Source organism: Diachasma alloeum, unplaced genomic scaffold (genome assembly GCF_001412515.2).
Source record: "Diachasma alloeum isolate Michigan unplaced genomic scaffold, Dall2.0 Dall_scaffold_00374, whole genome shotgun sequence".
NCBI lineage: Eukaryota > Metazoa > Arthropoda > Insecta > Hymenoptera > Braconidae > Diachasma > Diachasma alloeum.
In genome coordinates this window covers 640,341-656,489 of record NW_021680513.1, presented here as the reverse complement: position 1 = coordinate 656,489, position 16,149 = coordinate 640,341, and the positions used below count along the sequence as shown (strand labels likewise).

Sequence of the window (16,149 nt, the reverse complement as noted above, 5' to 3'; positions counted from 1 at the left end):
AGGATAGAGTTGGCGAGGCGGAGGGAGGAGGGGGGATAACTCAGGAAAGGCGGAAGAGATGAGGGTTGGAGGAAAGTTTGTAGGACGTGGCGGGTGGATGGGTGGTGATGGGCGGGTTATCTCACCGAAAAAGCCTGAGGAGCTGGGGGATGATGGGGTGGCCAAATAGAGGTGGCAAAAGGGGGGAATGTCAGATCAATGCGAACATGTCCGCGAAATTGCTGGAGGATCGATCGATGTCTTGAGGAACCCTCTGGGGATATTCTCTGTATTCCTTTTTTTTTTTTACTAGTTTTTACTTCATTCTACCATTTGTTTGATGGCTTAAACTTCATCCTAAGTTCTGGGAGAGAAGTTCTAGACTGTTGAAAATTTGTGATGAAACACTTGGAAATTTTATCAAGTTATAGTTCCACTGAAATTTCAACGAATTTCGTCATCGAAAGTTTACAATTCGATGAAAAAATCAATCAAAATTGTAAATTTCAGTGTAATTATCCCATGAAAATGAGCAGGAAGCAGGAAAATTCAGGTAAATCAATTGAAAATATTTATGTTTTGAATTTTCAGTGAAATGCTACACTATTAAAAATTGTTAGCTAAAATTTTCAGTAAACATCTTGGAAATTTTCAACACATTATAGTTTTACTGGAATTTCAAGGAATTTCATCATTAAAACTTGAAAAACTCATGGAAAAATCAATGGAAAGTGTAATTTCAAATAAATGTGGTTTTGAATCTTGCAACAATGAATAATTCAGTCTTATTTGGTACAGAATATTCATCTTTTACTTGAAAATTCAAGTAAATTGGCGAATTCTCATCTCCCTGCTATTTAAAAATTTGGAATTTCATTAAATTTTCAGCAAAATTCGAAGTTTTACTACTTTCTCTCCCTTAAATCGAATTTAATGTCACTCTCTTGGATTACTACTGATCTCCCCATGAAATTTCAATTTTTTTCTAGCGATGTGCTTACGTGTCCAAAATCAATTCTCATTTTATTTAAAAATATTGTGAAGGGATAAAATAGAAATTTTAAATAGGAATCAGGGGGAAGTAGCGACCAAGATGAATTTTATTTGGAAATCTGTTTTGGAGAATGTGTAGGAGTTTGAATGAAATTGCAAAATTTTAATATTTTATGGAATTCCAAATTTTCAGTGAAATCTGAAATGATGGTTCTTTCTCCCTAAATCTCCATGAAATTCCATTTTTTTTTCTAACAGTCTACTTTCGCTTCAGTAATCAATTCTCATTTTATTTGAAAATATTGTGAAGGGATGAAATGGAAATTTTGAGTATTCCAGACATTGAGATTCAAGGGACACCATTACGAATCATCTTCTATGTCTGGTCACGTTTTTAATATGGGTTAGGTACAGCCCCATGGGGATTCACTCGAGGGAGAAAAGGGAGACGAAGCTTAATCAATCTTTTTTCGTGGGAGCTGGATTTTCCACGCTGCATGCGTTAAATTTGGACACGGCTGGCAGACAACCCCCTAGAATCCCCTCCCCTATCTGCACAATACAAATGATGGGAACCAACGGAATTCCCAGATTTTCTTTTTTTTCTTCCCCTCTCACCCTCACGCCTCTCATAACAGGTGATATTTGCACGTGTTTCGACGCACGTCAATATTTTTTTTCATATAATATTTATATTCACCCAACAACAAGCCCTTCTCCCGTACTTTTGAGAAATCGGAATAAATGCTGAGAATAGGGGGGGGGGGGCGAGTGAAGTTAAGGGGGTGTAGCCAGATCGATGAGAATCGCAAGGGTATAACCAAAGTCCCGCCTTATCACGATCCTATCCCAGAGTGATAGATGGTTCCTAATCTGGCGCACCCTCTCGACCTGATCCAAAGTCACGTTTTTCTCATTGAACGTTTCCGAAAAAAAACATGGTTGAAGTAAGGAAAAATGAAGGGAGGGGAGGTCCACTTAAGTTGAAACGAAATCTGCACCAAAATTGTATTGAGAAAAAAACCATCAACTTTGAAAAAATAAATAGAGAATAAGAAAGAGAGGGAGGGAAAGAGGTCTGGGTAATTGTGTGGGTCAGATAAGTGCTCAGGGCTCGAAGAAAAGAGACAGAGGGTCAGAACTGGAGGTGAAGGGATGGGATGAACGAGGGTGGGGGAGGAAGAAATGGGCGTCTGTGCTTCCATTACCGTTACGTCGGACGAGAATCGAGTTTGGGGTTGAGTCGCACGGGATAGATGGAAGAGATTCGTGGAAACACAGTGAAATTGGATAAGCCGCTAGGGTTTGTTTTGCCCAGGGTCCCTACGTAAAAAAGGAACGTAATACAACTGAGAAACGCAAAAGGCTGTTTTTTTTTGTTTGCAGGGTTAATGCCCATAGAGTATCGATTGCCCCTTTCGTAACTGCCAGGTATATAAAACTAGGAGGTGAAATAAAGTGTCTCATGTTCTTTCTGAAAAGAAATGGAGTTTCATGCTGAAGACTAATGATGTCGGTTTAATTTCCATCGTAATTGCCCTCGGCAAGCATTTTTACTAATGAATTATTGAAGCGATGGCTGATAGTACGAGGTGTTCCTCCCTGAATCAGTATTTTATTAAAAATAATTGAAGAGACGATTCTTCGTGGAAGGGAGGATGTAGTGTATCTGAGTTAAATGCACGTGGGCTATCATATAGCAGTCTTTTCGGGGGCCTTTTTTGTCGTTCAATTAGTCCAAGGGAATTCTAATCAATTTTTGTCATCGCTCCACCCTTCAACACTTCCATACTGATGCTGCTGTGGCAAATTCATCTGCGCACTTGTCGTCAGTCTCTGATCATGATGCGCAGGCGTACCACCAGGCACCTGATAAACCGGATATTTCTTTCGCTTTCTTATATTATGCATCGACAGCAGGTGTATCTGGAGATACTGCTTCGTTTTGAATTGCTTGTGACATATGTGACAGGCCAGATACTGCGTCTGCACTGTATGAACATTGACAATGTGCTGTTTGAGATTTGAGTTGTTTGAGTAGATTTTGCCACACTCTGGACACTTTGGCTTGCCAGTGAGGGTTAAATCAGCGCTTTGATGATGTTGAAAGGGATCGCACGATTGCAGATATTTAGCACTGGATGTGACTTGTAAACTCTGAAGATTGTTCTGCAATTTTTGATGCATCACCGATAATTGATCGCTGTTCAGGCTCATGGGATTGATCGTGTTGAGTAACTGCTGGGCTGATGATGAGGATGACTGGCTGGTGGTAAGACGCTTATCATTTCGTGAATGTTGCTGAATGGTGATCTCATCGGTGAATTGCTTGTTGATGCTACATCCACGATTGACACTGTCGTTTATTGTTGACGAGCCACCAGGTTGCCAGCCACTCGATCCCCCGTCATCAGAGGGCTGCCACCGCCCTGGAACCACCAGCCAATTTCAGTCCACTTTGGTCACCTCTGAATCTCAATCCCTTAAACACTAGCCCTCACTTTTCATCACGTTTTTACGTTAACGAATTCTTTGTTTGATACTGTTTTTCCTCGATTAGTTTTTCGAGTGGGGTTTTTTTTGTCTTTAATGCAATATCTTCAATGATGACTGAGAGCCAATTCCACAATTCCTTCTAGGGTCTTCCTCGTCACACACTTATTGTCTTTGCCTCTCTATCTGATTTTGATTTTTCAAGGCAGGATTTCGCTTGGGTGTGAATGGTTAAGTTAGTCAACAATCCAAACGCGATTTTTTACTCACCCTTTTCTTTCTATCAATTTTGGTTTACTTTTTGTTTAGGTTTTTTTTCTTGGTTATTCAGGGGAGTTTTGTTATCGTGATAAATTGGTGTAAAGGCCAGGAGGGGAGGGGGATTTTTTGGTGATTTATGAGAGGTACGAGAGTTCCATGCATTCAGCGCAAACAACGAGAGAATCAGAGTCGTAGGAACGACAGGGAAAATTACTAGTTTGGGACTACGATCGTTAAATGAAATTATCAATTTTTTTGATTGTCTCTGGGGTTTTTAAAATTGATTTTGTTTGCTCTATTGTAAATTGAGAATTTTAGGTGACTGGAGGACTTACCGTAATTTGGATCCTGATTCGCTGCGTGAATTCCTGAGGGACCTGGCATCAATCCTGTGAAATTATGATCATGAGTCTATGGGGTTTGACGGAGAGGGAAATCAGTAGCGAAGCGGTAAAACGGTATGAGTCAACTTAAGGTGAAACACCCTTAGGTGTGCATTTGAACATTTTTTGAATATTGATTTTATTTATCAGATGGATTGATTTTTTTCTCATCACCTACGGGTGTCAAATAATTTTTATTGGATGTTATTCTAATTATTGAAATAATACTAAAATGCGTCTCGAGTTGGTAAACCTGTCTAGTGTTTTCTCTCTCTCTCTGTTCCATGGTCCAACCCATACCTTTCGCATGATTCCCACTGACAGTCGAATCACGCGCCTGCGCGTGAGACCCTAATTGCCCCGAGACTCATAATTTTCCGAATGATTTGTTCAAGTAACTTTCTTATGAATATTTTCTTTTTTCTGATTAATTCCTCAATAGTTCATTATTTTTCTGGGTGCCATGGTAATTTCCCTAATTGAGAGTGGGGTAACCTCGGAGGTTATAGCTAAAGGGGTTATGAAAACACCCAAATTTTATTATTTTTTTTCTCGAGACTGACCAATTGTCAAAATCGACTTAAACCGTTTTACCGATTCGCTACTAAAATTTTGTGTTGGTAGGGGGTTGATTACTCACCCTGAAGACCTAGGAGTGCTGCTGGGAAGGAGTTACGATGGTGTTCCATTGAGTCATTGAGTATGTCGTTTGGCTCGGTCTTCACCGAATTTAAAATACTATCGTTGTTTGACATCTCCTCGTCGTTGTCGGACATAGAATTTGAGTCGTCGCCGGTTGATTGTGCCTGTGAAAAATCATTGATTGTGAATTTTTATTGAAAATCGATTGAATTAATCCGGTGTTTTAATATGAATAACTCGTTTCAAGATTGGATTAATTAATTCACCTGAACATTATTTGCTGGAGTATGTATCGTGGGTCCCCCCTCGAGGGCCTGCCCAAGGAGTGACTCTTGAAGATCGGCTTTGGGCTCGTGGTGATTACCAACTGGAGGTGAGTAACTTCTCGGTCTTTTCTCGGATGGAGGACTCAGGCCACTATCGGTTGGATCTCTCGTACCTTCGTGCCATGGATTCCTTGACGTCACCTAATTCAGAATCAGGGGAAACATCAATATATATAACATAATTTTTTAGCTATGATTAAGAGCTAATTCTGTCATTCTGTAAGCTGAGGAATTTCATTATGTCAATCGAGGTAAGGGCTTTCAAGAATAATAAGCAAATGAGAATAAATTAATCACTGATGGGGTAATTATTTTTGGTATAATGGTGGAGTGAAGTGTAATGATGCAATCGAAAACATGAGGTGCACTTTTGCTGTCTGATTTTAACAGAAAGTATGTACAAAAAAGACTTGTAATACTTTCTTCTAAACTCACTTCTCATGGGAGTTATTTTGCACTCAAAAATATGAATTCGTATCTAAAACTGTTATGTTCAAATTCTAATTTTAAGATATAGCTTTATGTAATCGTCTATTCTATCTTCATATCAGGGTTTCCAAGAACAATGAACAAATAAAAATCAATTAATCACTGACGGAATTTTTGTTATAATGATGTAGTCAAGTGTAATGTTACAGTCGAAAACATCAGGTGACCTTTTTTTCTTTCTTTTCTTACTTCTAGTAATGTCCTACGAACCTCAACAACTATTGATTTTAAAACAAAACGTCACATGGTCTTTTTTGTAAAACAACAATTTACAAATAAAAAAGTCTACTAATACTTTCTCTTAAATTCACTACTCATGGGAGTAATTTTCCATTCACAGATATGAATTGGTATCTAAAACTGTCCCGCTCAAATTCTAAATTTAAAATTTATTTTTACGTAATCGTTTGTTCTCCCTTCAGATCACGGTTCCCAAAAACAATAAACAAGTAGAAATAAATTAATCACTGACGGAATAATGATTTTTGTTATAATGACGTAATGAAGTGGAATGTGACAATCGAAAACATTAGACGAACTTTGTTCTATGTTTATATCATGGTTGGCGGCTTACCATGAGCAATGAAAAGGTAAATTTGATACTTTTGGTAATTTCATGCCTATCCCAAAAACTATTCGTTTCAGGAGAAAACATCAGAAGACCTTTTTTATAGAGCAGGAAATTACCCATAAAAAGTCTCTTATCACTTGTTTCCAATCTCACACCTCATGAAAATAATTTCGCATTTAAAGATATGAATTGGTATCTGAAACTGTTCTGCTCTAATTTTAATTTTAAGATTTATTTTTGTGATAGTCTGATCTCCTTTGATATGCGGGTTTCCAAGAACGATAAACAAATAAGCATCAACTAATCACTGATGGAATGATTATTTTTATTATAATGATGAAATGAAGTGTGATGTTACAATCGAGAACAACAGATGAATTTTGTTCTATGTTTATGTCTCATCTATCTCTTCTTAACATGAAGATGCTCAAGAGCATGAAAGGTTAAATTTGACACATGTAGTAATTTTGAGGTTATCTAAATCACTATTGGTTTTAAGAGAAAACATTGAGAAATTTTTTCTTATAGAGCACTAGGGGACTACGCCCCTGCTCGCTCCGCTCGCCAACCCCCATATAACTCACACATGATCCCCATATGACCGGCATGATCCGTATTCTGACCCTCATTATATTGAGACCCTTATTTAGACTCCTAATCTGACCCTTGTGACCGAAATTTTAAACACCAGAAATCGATTTGGATTTTTATAATGTGGAGAGATATATTGAGACCCTTATTTTAACTTTTAGTTTCTGACCACATGACCTTTATTTGGATCCTTAATCTGACCCTTATGAGCGTTATTTGGATCCTCAATCTGACCCACCTAATAACCCTTGTGATCCATATTTTGACCCTCGTGACTCTCATTCTGACTGTCATGACCCTTAATCTAACCACTGTGACCCTTATTCTGATCCTCGTGACCTTTATTCTGTCTCTTATGACCCTAATGACCCTTATTTTGACCCCCGTGATTCCTATTCTGACTCTCTTGACCCTTACATTGATGTTCGTGACCCTTATTTTGTGATCCTTAATTTTGGAGTCTTAATTTCGAGTACCAAATTTTTATCGTCAGAAGTCGATTTAGATTTTTATAATATTTAAAAATAGAGAGATGAAATTAGGCACAAGAAAAGTCCCCTAACGTTTTTTTCTAAACTCCCTCTTCATAAGGGTAATTTCACAATATGACTCCATATAATTTGAAATGTCCGTTTCTCCGAAAATTCATGGAAGGTTCTAGAAAGGATCCTTTAGAATACTAACGAATCGTCTGGAAACTTTGCTATTTTCCGACGCAGAATGTGCCAGAAGACTGCAAGTTTTTAGCAATCTTCAGAAATTTTTCGATAAATCCAGAAGGTAACGCTTCGGATAATCATGGAAGGGTATAGAAAATTTTTAAAAAAATCCAGAGCTGTGCAGCAGTTTTCTCGGAGGGAATTTTTACATTAATTTTACCGCGAGTTTATCGTAAAACTTTCTCGATTTGAGAGTTTACGTACTTACCCTTTCATCACCGATGCACTGTTTAGGTGCTTCGACAATATTTCAGAATATTCGAGAATTTTCTAACATAAGTTATCTAATGTCGGTTTCAAGATGGAAAAAATTGGACTGCCGTAAGGCGGGCGACCAAACACACTAGTAAAAAAAATGTGCAATATCGAATAGTTTGAATTTTCCAATTCTTTACCGGTGAAGCATTGTCCCGTCCCGCAGATCCAGTAGGTGGTGGTACTTTAGTTCCTGCTGTACTGCTGTTGACATCAGCAAGACCTCTGACCTGAAGCATCTGAGCTGTTTTGAGAAACGCCGCAAGCTGCTCTTGGCCAACATGCACTTCACCGTGATACATGAACCTCAATAGAGACTCCATATCCGACGACGCGACATCTCTGAGAATGACGATTGGATGCTGACAGGGATTGGCCTGAAAGCAATCAAAGTAAAAATAGACATTGAGAATTGCCTCGGTTATTAAAGTAAAAATAGCGGTTGAAAATTGACTCGGAGTTATCTCCTTCATGATGATGAAAATTTTAATCCACCAACCCGTGTTGATTGATCAGAAATTAAATAAACAATCTACACCAACTGTAGGCGCTAGCATGAGGTAATATGAAAATTAAAGTTTCAAATATCTGCATTATTCGCCTGAGTACCTCGGTTTTAAGGATGTTCGACACCCTTTTAGCCAAAATTGACGTTGTTTTCATTTTTCTGGCAAATTATCGATGGGAGTGACGTGAAAAAATATAACAATTTGGTGGTTTGTCATTCTTTAATGGCTCACGAAGTTGCGTAGTGGTGCGATAATTTTCATGCGTTTTTTCTACAGTTTTGTGATTTTTTTTTTAAAGTTTAAAGAAAACGCAGGAAAATGTTCGCACCATCTTAAAATTTCGTCAGTCATTAAATAATGACAAAACGCAAAAACGTTACCATCATAAGTTTGCCAGAAAAATTAAAAAAACGTGAATTTTGGCAGAAAGGGTGTAGAACATCCTTAAGGGCGCCACTGTAACGATAATTTTAAAAATTATTAAAATCTGCGAAGAATTACAAGAATTCGATGAGATTCGAAATCGTAATTCTTTTCTCAATTTAATGACCGTTTTGGTTTTTTAGAGAAAAAATTCTCAAAAATTGGGATTCAACAAAATTGCTTGCGAATTTTTTCAAATTTTTCTCATGTAAGTTGGTTGGAGAATTCAAGAACTAAAAATATCGAAATCTGTAACACAGCAGGTCGAAAGGGTAGAGCTACTTTAATTCAGTAAATTGTGTTCTACTTGTATTCTTGTCGTTTAAATCTTCCAGTGAGACAATTATCAATTTGAAAATAAATCCCATAAGAGTCCGTGTCCTCTATTAAAAAATTGGTGAAACATTTTTGGTCAGCAATCTATTTCGCCAAGCATATGCTAGACATAAGAATATTTCAGGTTTATCTTCACGGATGAATAAAAAATACTTATTTACATATAATATAAATCTATGTATCATATTATATATATATATGATACAGAAATTTTATTATTATTATTAATATATTTAGTATTATTAGTATTATTAGTATTATTATTTTATACATTTTATATATAAATAAGTATTTGTTATTCATAAAATAAGATAAACTTAGAACATTTCTAAGTTTAGCATAGGCTTAGCGAAATAGAATGCTGACTGAAAATATTTCACCCATTTTTTAATAGGGGATTGACATGAAAATTGATGAACAGTTCTTCACAAAAGCTCACATTTTCACACTTGGACAACACTTGCACCTGATTTTATAAACAATGTGAATTTTTCGTCGTAAACATTTTTAAAGACCATTTTCTCGAAATTTTTCTAAAATCTGAACATAATAAAAGCAGACATTAATTCCTTTTTAATGAATAAATGGATACATAACGATCAAAAATAATATGCAGAAATGAGTAGCCAATCATGCGTGCGTGAAGCCCGTCTCCTTTCCTAGCACAAGAAAATTTTTTTCCATTTGGTTTCATCAAATTCACTGCTACTAATCTTGTTCATCAGAAATGTTGGATTCATATGTTTTCCCATCAGTCTAAAAAATTACAGAATTTTCCTCGAAAAAAAAAGAGTTCCAGAAAATGGATAAACATCCTTAATAACTAAATTACTTGGGACTAAGAAAAATATTTCACAATATGATTCTAAAGCCTCGAGGAGGAGCCCGATTACCGTTAGAAAGCTGGTACAACTGACATGAGGCATTAGAGGTAGCTGCGGTTAATAATATTAATCCAGAAGTGAAGTTGGTATATACCGAGGCCCCGTGGGTGTCCCACAACTCGATTCTCCTGGTAATTATAGCTATATGTATAATCCATTGCGAAGGCGTCTGAGCAATGGACTAACATATTTATTCAATAGTTCCCCCTCCCCCCAAACGAACTCTTCAACATTCATTTTTCAGACAACTTTTATTTCCATCTGAATGCGTTACTAGGTGTATGCATAAACGTCTTGGCGAGAAGCACCCCAACTAGTACGTTAAGTAGAAAAGTAGATAGGAAATACGACTGCATGGTTTCTGATCCGGTTAAGCGACTCTCCCCCTTTTGTAGTCATGGCTCTATTCGCTGTTTCGTGCCAACGTACGACAATACAACACCCATTGTATCACTGCATCTCTAAAAGATTCTCAATATTGAGATTGAAGAGTGAAATTGAATAATATAATCAACTCTTATTTTTCCCCTTTATGCCGAGGGATGAAATAATCCCATTCTGGGGGTTGTGTACATAAAAAAAGGATAGATCATTCATACACTGAGAGAAAAAAAAGTATTCTCCAACAGAAAATTATCAAGAATAAAAAAATCTACGGAAAATTTTATGAGTCTCCTAAACTAAAAATTTTAGTTCCAAAAAATATATTTTTTGCCTCGGCGGGCGCAAAGTGCAGATTTCTTTTTCACCTCGCGGGAGGAAAATCTAACTTTGAGCCTACGCCAAAGCGAAAAATGCAGTTCGAGCCACAGGAGGTGAAATAGAGGAGATGTACCCTCGCCTTCTGTTCGAGTTGCAATTCTGCAGGTGCTCACGACTCCTTTGTTTCACCTCCCTAGGTTAGAAATCTACTACAGTAGTTCCAAACATTATTATCTTCAGTGCAAACAAGAAGCGTCATTTCTATCACTACCTATTCGTGTTTCCATACTACCATACATACATAGACAAAATAGTATACTTGCATCACGCTGTGTGAAAAAGTCACTTTTTAGGCACGCTTCGTGTGCTTAAAATGTCCCTTTTCCACACATTGTAATGAAAAATATCGTTCGATATTCATGGGAAGTGTTTTTTGGCTCCTGGGATTATATCACGCGCCTTCGGCTCGTGCTACAAACCTTCCACGAGGTGGAGGAACCTCCCACGAGTGTGGAAAACACTTTTCCGCACTCGTATCGAAATGTACTACTTGGACATCGCTGCTACGTTCACCTTGTGCCGAAAAGGGACGTTCTAGACACACGAAGCGTGCCTAAAATAGTACATTATGCACCTCGGGCGCGGAAAACATGACTTTCCGTACTTGATGCACAATAGACTATTCTAGGAGCAAAAATATTCTTGCCATAAATCTTCCACCGAAGATTGTGGCAAATCGAGCCATTTAGTTGACCAGTTTATCGGTTTATTTAGTTGACCAGCTTTTTACAATCTCGAGCATTGATTGTAATAAACTGGAATGAGTCATTCGAAAAACAATTCGTTCTTGTCACATGAATTACCCGAGTGGAAATTTCGATCAGGCTTAAATCAGGATTTGATCAGGTCAGCCCTGATGTCGGTTCCGATTGTGATGATACGAATTGATCAGGTCCTGATGAAAAATATAGCGCCACTGTAGATCCAAATTTGATCAGAACTGGCGGACCCGAACCTGATCAAGGCCGATAGATCCGGACTGGAGGAACGCGTCCAGTTTTATTACTAATAATCATTAACAAAAAATTGATAATAAAATGTTGACAAATCATTTTTATGATCCGTTGTGACCTTATTGGTCATCCCGCAATACATTTATCGCGGAAAAAGCCGATTTTGTTATCACAAATTATTCCGCCCACGACGGGTTTCGAATTCGACATCTTACGATTGCTAAACCTACACTCTAACCACTGGATTAATGCCCTAATCTTGCATTGTGAATCTCGTATTGTTAATATGATATTCGTTTGCATGTATCATCTTCAAATATTATTTCTTCACTATTGCTGACAATAAACAATTTCTATATAGACTTCTGATAGTCGGGGTGAATTTATCCAGCACTCCCCCCCCCTCCCGTTATCGTTTTCCTCCTTCACCCACCTTCCCCTTCACATTCGACTCTTATGATTTCTGATCCTTAAGACTTTTGAGCCTTGAAACAGCTGACTCTTATGAAGTTTGACATTTATGACATTTGACCCTTGATACGGCTGACCTCGAAGACATTTCATCTTTGAAACATCTGATCTTTATATTGCCTGACCCTTCAAACAAGATATTTGAGCCTTGAATTGTTAGACCCTTGAGACATTCAACCCTTAAGACTTCGGACCTTTAAACATCTAACTCTTGTGAATTTTAAAATACCCGATCCTTGCTTCGTTTGAGCCTTCAAGCGGCTGACGCGGCATTCGGATTGAGATCAGGGTGATGAAATCCCAATATGATATTGTTTATTTCAGGATGCCCTGCTCAAATTAACTTCAGGGTGATGGAATTCGAATCTGATCAGATTCATTTCAGGGTACTCTGCTCAAATTGAAATCAGAGTGACCAAATCCGAATCTGATCAAAGTGATTACAAGCTGCCTGACCTCAGAAACACTGGATCGGTTTTTCGTCAGGTTTTGATCAGTCGAACTTGACCACAGACAGATGCATTTCTGATCCCACCTCAGGTGGATCCAACTTGCCTCAATTTTTTAAGCCTTTTCGGTATCCAATCAAGAAAAAGATTGCGACAAGAATGAACATGATTCTAGAAATTTATTTTTCTCCCAGTGTATTTGTTTCTCAAAAAATAGTCTTTTTATGCAAAACAAGGGAGATTAGTTCTTCGTTTCGACTATCAAATACTCAAAGATAAGAAATGAATCATTGGAACAAAATATTCCTTGATTAACTTCAGTTCAATAGACATGTTTTCACCCTGAAAATGCACAATCTTGCGTGAATGATCTGCCTTTTAAGTGAAATATTTCAGTGTTGACAGGGCAATGATTATTGTAAATGAAACAAAGTTCTATTTGGGTAATTTTCGACTTGCCATTTTTTTCGTTTATACTTGTCTGAGAACTTGTTCTTTCTCTCTCAGTGCAGATAGAAAAAATAGTACATTATTCGTACATTGAAGTTATCTCATCCCCTAGACAAAAATTGATATCCTTATCGTTTCACGTGTACAAACTGCACCATCTTCCCTAATTCTTTATTTAAATCCATGTCTCAGACTTTAATAGACTCGTTTGCGACTATTTTAATGACTCCACTGAAAATGTCCCAGCATGTTGTTTTCCCGTAAATTGAAATGAGAAAGGGGGAGGAAGGGGAGGGTGCCTGTAACTGAATTCTCTCCAGTCTCGTTGTCGAATGGAATGCGCGACGAACAACTACGCACTTCCGTTGATAAAAATACGCACGAGCATAATGTGACTTGGGTAAAAGTCGCGTACAACACAAGGTCTCCACGAGACGATCATTTACACTGTTAAAATTCGTCATACTCCTGTATATAATTCGAAACAGAATTCATTTATTCAATTCATCTCAGTGTGAAAACGTAGGATCCAACAATTGAAATAGCTTTCAGTAAATGTCAATTTTTCTTTCATATGTAACTCTTACATTGTTTTTCACAGAAAACATTGGAATATGTGTCATTAAAAAATAATTTATCCATGCGGTAATACCGAGGTAATTTTCCATTGCTTCAATTTGAGATTGACGTGTTATTAAATATACATTTTCGAATAAATAATACTCTCCTTCCAATTTTATTTCATGAGTTGAGTTTTTATTGTATCCCCACTCTATTTTCCCATTTTTTAACGATCGGCTTTTGGGTAAATTCAACTCCCTCCTCCTCCTCCACCGGCTCACTCTCAGGCTCTTTCTCTCTCTCTCTCTCTGTCTTTCTTCTAGTCATCAGACAAGTTCTGTGTTTGAAACCGGCAGAGTTTCCTCCCACTCCTGCACACATTTCACTAAAACTCAGGAGCTCAAAGTATTTGAGAGGCAACTCTGTCGCGCTGATTGGATAGTTGAATTCTTGAATTACATCCTAACATATATAGTAACACTGAGAGCGTGGTCAACCACACACACAACATAATTCCCCTGTCGTTCTCCTCTGCAAGCCTCCTCCTCCTCCTCTCTCCTCCTCCGTCATCATTCTCTTATTTTTCTCTCCACCTTTCCATCTTTATTTCTCTCCTTTTTTACTTTTATTTTACAGCTGTCTTTTTTATTTTGTCATCTCTCTTGGCTTCGCACATTAATGCCGCGACAAGCACAACTGCGACGGGTATACAATTTATTATTCACCCAGGGGGGAATAGTTTGTTAGAGTGTGGGCCTTCGAGGTGGCCGATTTTATTTTTAGGTGGGTATTTCATGATGTCGAGTGTACAGAGAGGAAAAACTGTGCTTGGAGACTGAACGGTGAGGAATCAATTGTCTGAGATGTCTTGGCAATAGAAATTTTGATATGATAAGCGTAAGGGGTAGGAATATTCAGGATGTCTTCTAGGAAAAAATTTCATCAAACAATCATCAATTTCAAAATAAGTTAAATTTAACTTATGTTAACTGATAATATTACCCAGCAACTTTCAATGATCAAATTAATCATCAATCGAATATTCAAATTCGGAAATAATCTATCAACCAGTAATCGTGTCAGAAGTTCGACCCTTACATGTCTAATCGAAAAATCCTTTTATGAAATTTAGAAGTATTTACTCAATAGTTAATAGAAAATTTTAATTATGAATTGTTTTATTATTTTTAAATTTCAATCGAGATAAGAAAACTATAGTGATAGAAAGGTACAAAAATTCTAATAATATTACAAAATATGACAAATGTAATGATTGTTGACCGACCGCTGGTTGACCTTTCAGGAATTTAATGAGAATTACAACATTTTTGTCGAATTTTTATCTACAATATTGTTTCTTACTAGACTTATTGCATTTTTTATACTCAGATAAATGGTTTATTTGAATTTGATGAATTTTTTTTTAATCAAATGAATAATTTTTTTAATATAGGAAATAGTGGGGCAATATGGACACATTCGAATATTAAAACAATTTTGACAACCCTTAAATTATTAATGAAATGGGACAAATTTTTTCCTTCAAAAATAAAGTCAGATTGGTGTTTTGGGAATATCACCGAATCTGAGGGAGATAATGAAATTATCGTGATGACGTTTTTTGTAAAGCGACTTGAGGGCTACAAAAAAGCTCTTACCAAAAAATTTACTCACTCCCTTCGATTCCGAGATGTTTATTGCAAATTGGCGAATAGTCAATTGGCTACCGAGAATAAGGGGAATTCAATTGATAAATTAGTTTCTGAGTTATCAACTTTTGAACAAGAGTAAAAAATCCTCATATTGCCCCAGCCTCCCCTAAACAGAGTTTCTTTGATCCGAATGAAGACTTTTCAAGTCAGAAATGAAATCATCGTGTAATTCTTTATTTGGATCGAATAAATCTTTCATTTCATTCTCATTGATTTATTTGAATTTAATGACCCATTCATTTCATGTAATCGAAGTATTTTCGTTGAAGCAAAGACATCAGTTTACTAATTACCAACAAAACATTTGCTGAACTGAATAGAAAATTTTGAAATGGAGCATTTAGTTTAATAAAAATTCAAAATTTCTGTGGATGTACTAGAGTTTCTGTAAAAATTCTTCTTGGGTCATCAATTTTAATACAATTTCTTCTCCATGCATCTTTATTTAGTCCCAAAGTTGCGGGGCATTTTGTTTCTACTACTGAATGAACATCTGTTCAAATCTGTCATTCAATTGTGGCCCTGACAAAAGGAGGATTTTTCACCCTGAACAGTATCACATTTGTTGAAAGATGAAGAGAATTTAATAATTCGTGAAACACAACGTCATGTAAGCAAGTTTGTTTGGGTTACAATTAACATAATAATTTGAATGTTTGCAACGAGTCGTTAAACTAATGCGTGCAATGATGGTCCGAGTGAGATCCACGTGCCAACAACCCCGCACGTAAATATAGAATATGGAGCAGTGGTGCGTTAACCATCCAACATTGCCAGGCAAACACGGGGATTCATAGTTTTTATTGCGCAAGCGTTCAGTTCCTCACAAATCGAAAAAACCATTTTTTTTCCTTCCCTCGACACTTCTATTTAATGATTTGTGTTAAGCTCTCTCTCTCACTCTCTCTCTCTCTCTCTCTCTCTCTCTCTCTCTCTC

At 37.0% G+C, this 16,149-nt stretch overlaps 1 protein-coding gene across 4 annotated transcripts in view; it reads right to left on the bottom strand.

The window, feature by feature from the left end:
* Positions 1–16,149, bottom strand: part of LOC107041729 (protein abrupt) — a 42,249-nt gene that overhangs the window by 12,607 nt on the left and 13,493 nt on the right. For all 4 annotated transcript variants that reach the window (XM_015262431.1, XM_015262430.1, XM_015262429.1 and 1 more), the window contains exons 4-7: positions 7,843–8,079; positions 5,018–5,218; positions 4,750–4,915; positions 4,062–4,115 (exon numbers count right to left, since the gene is read on the bottom strand). In XM_015262431.1, the coding sequence (XP_015117917.1) occupies positions 4,062–4,115; positions 4,750–4,915; positions 5,018–5,218; positions 7,843–8,079 (658 nt within the window). The remainder of the gene's footprint in view (positions 1–4,061; positions 4,116–4,749; positions 4,916–5,017; positions 5,219–7,842; positions 8,080–16,149) is intronic.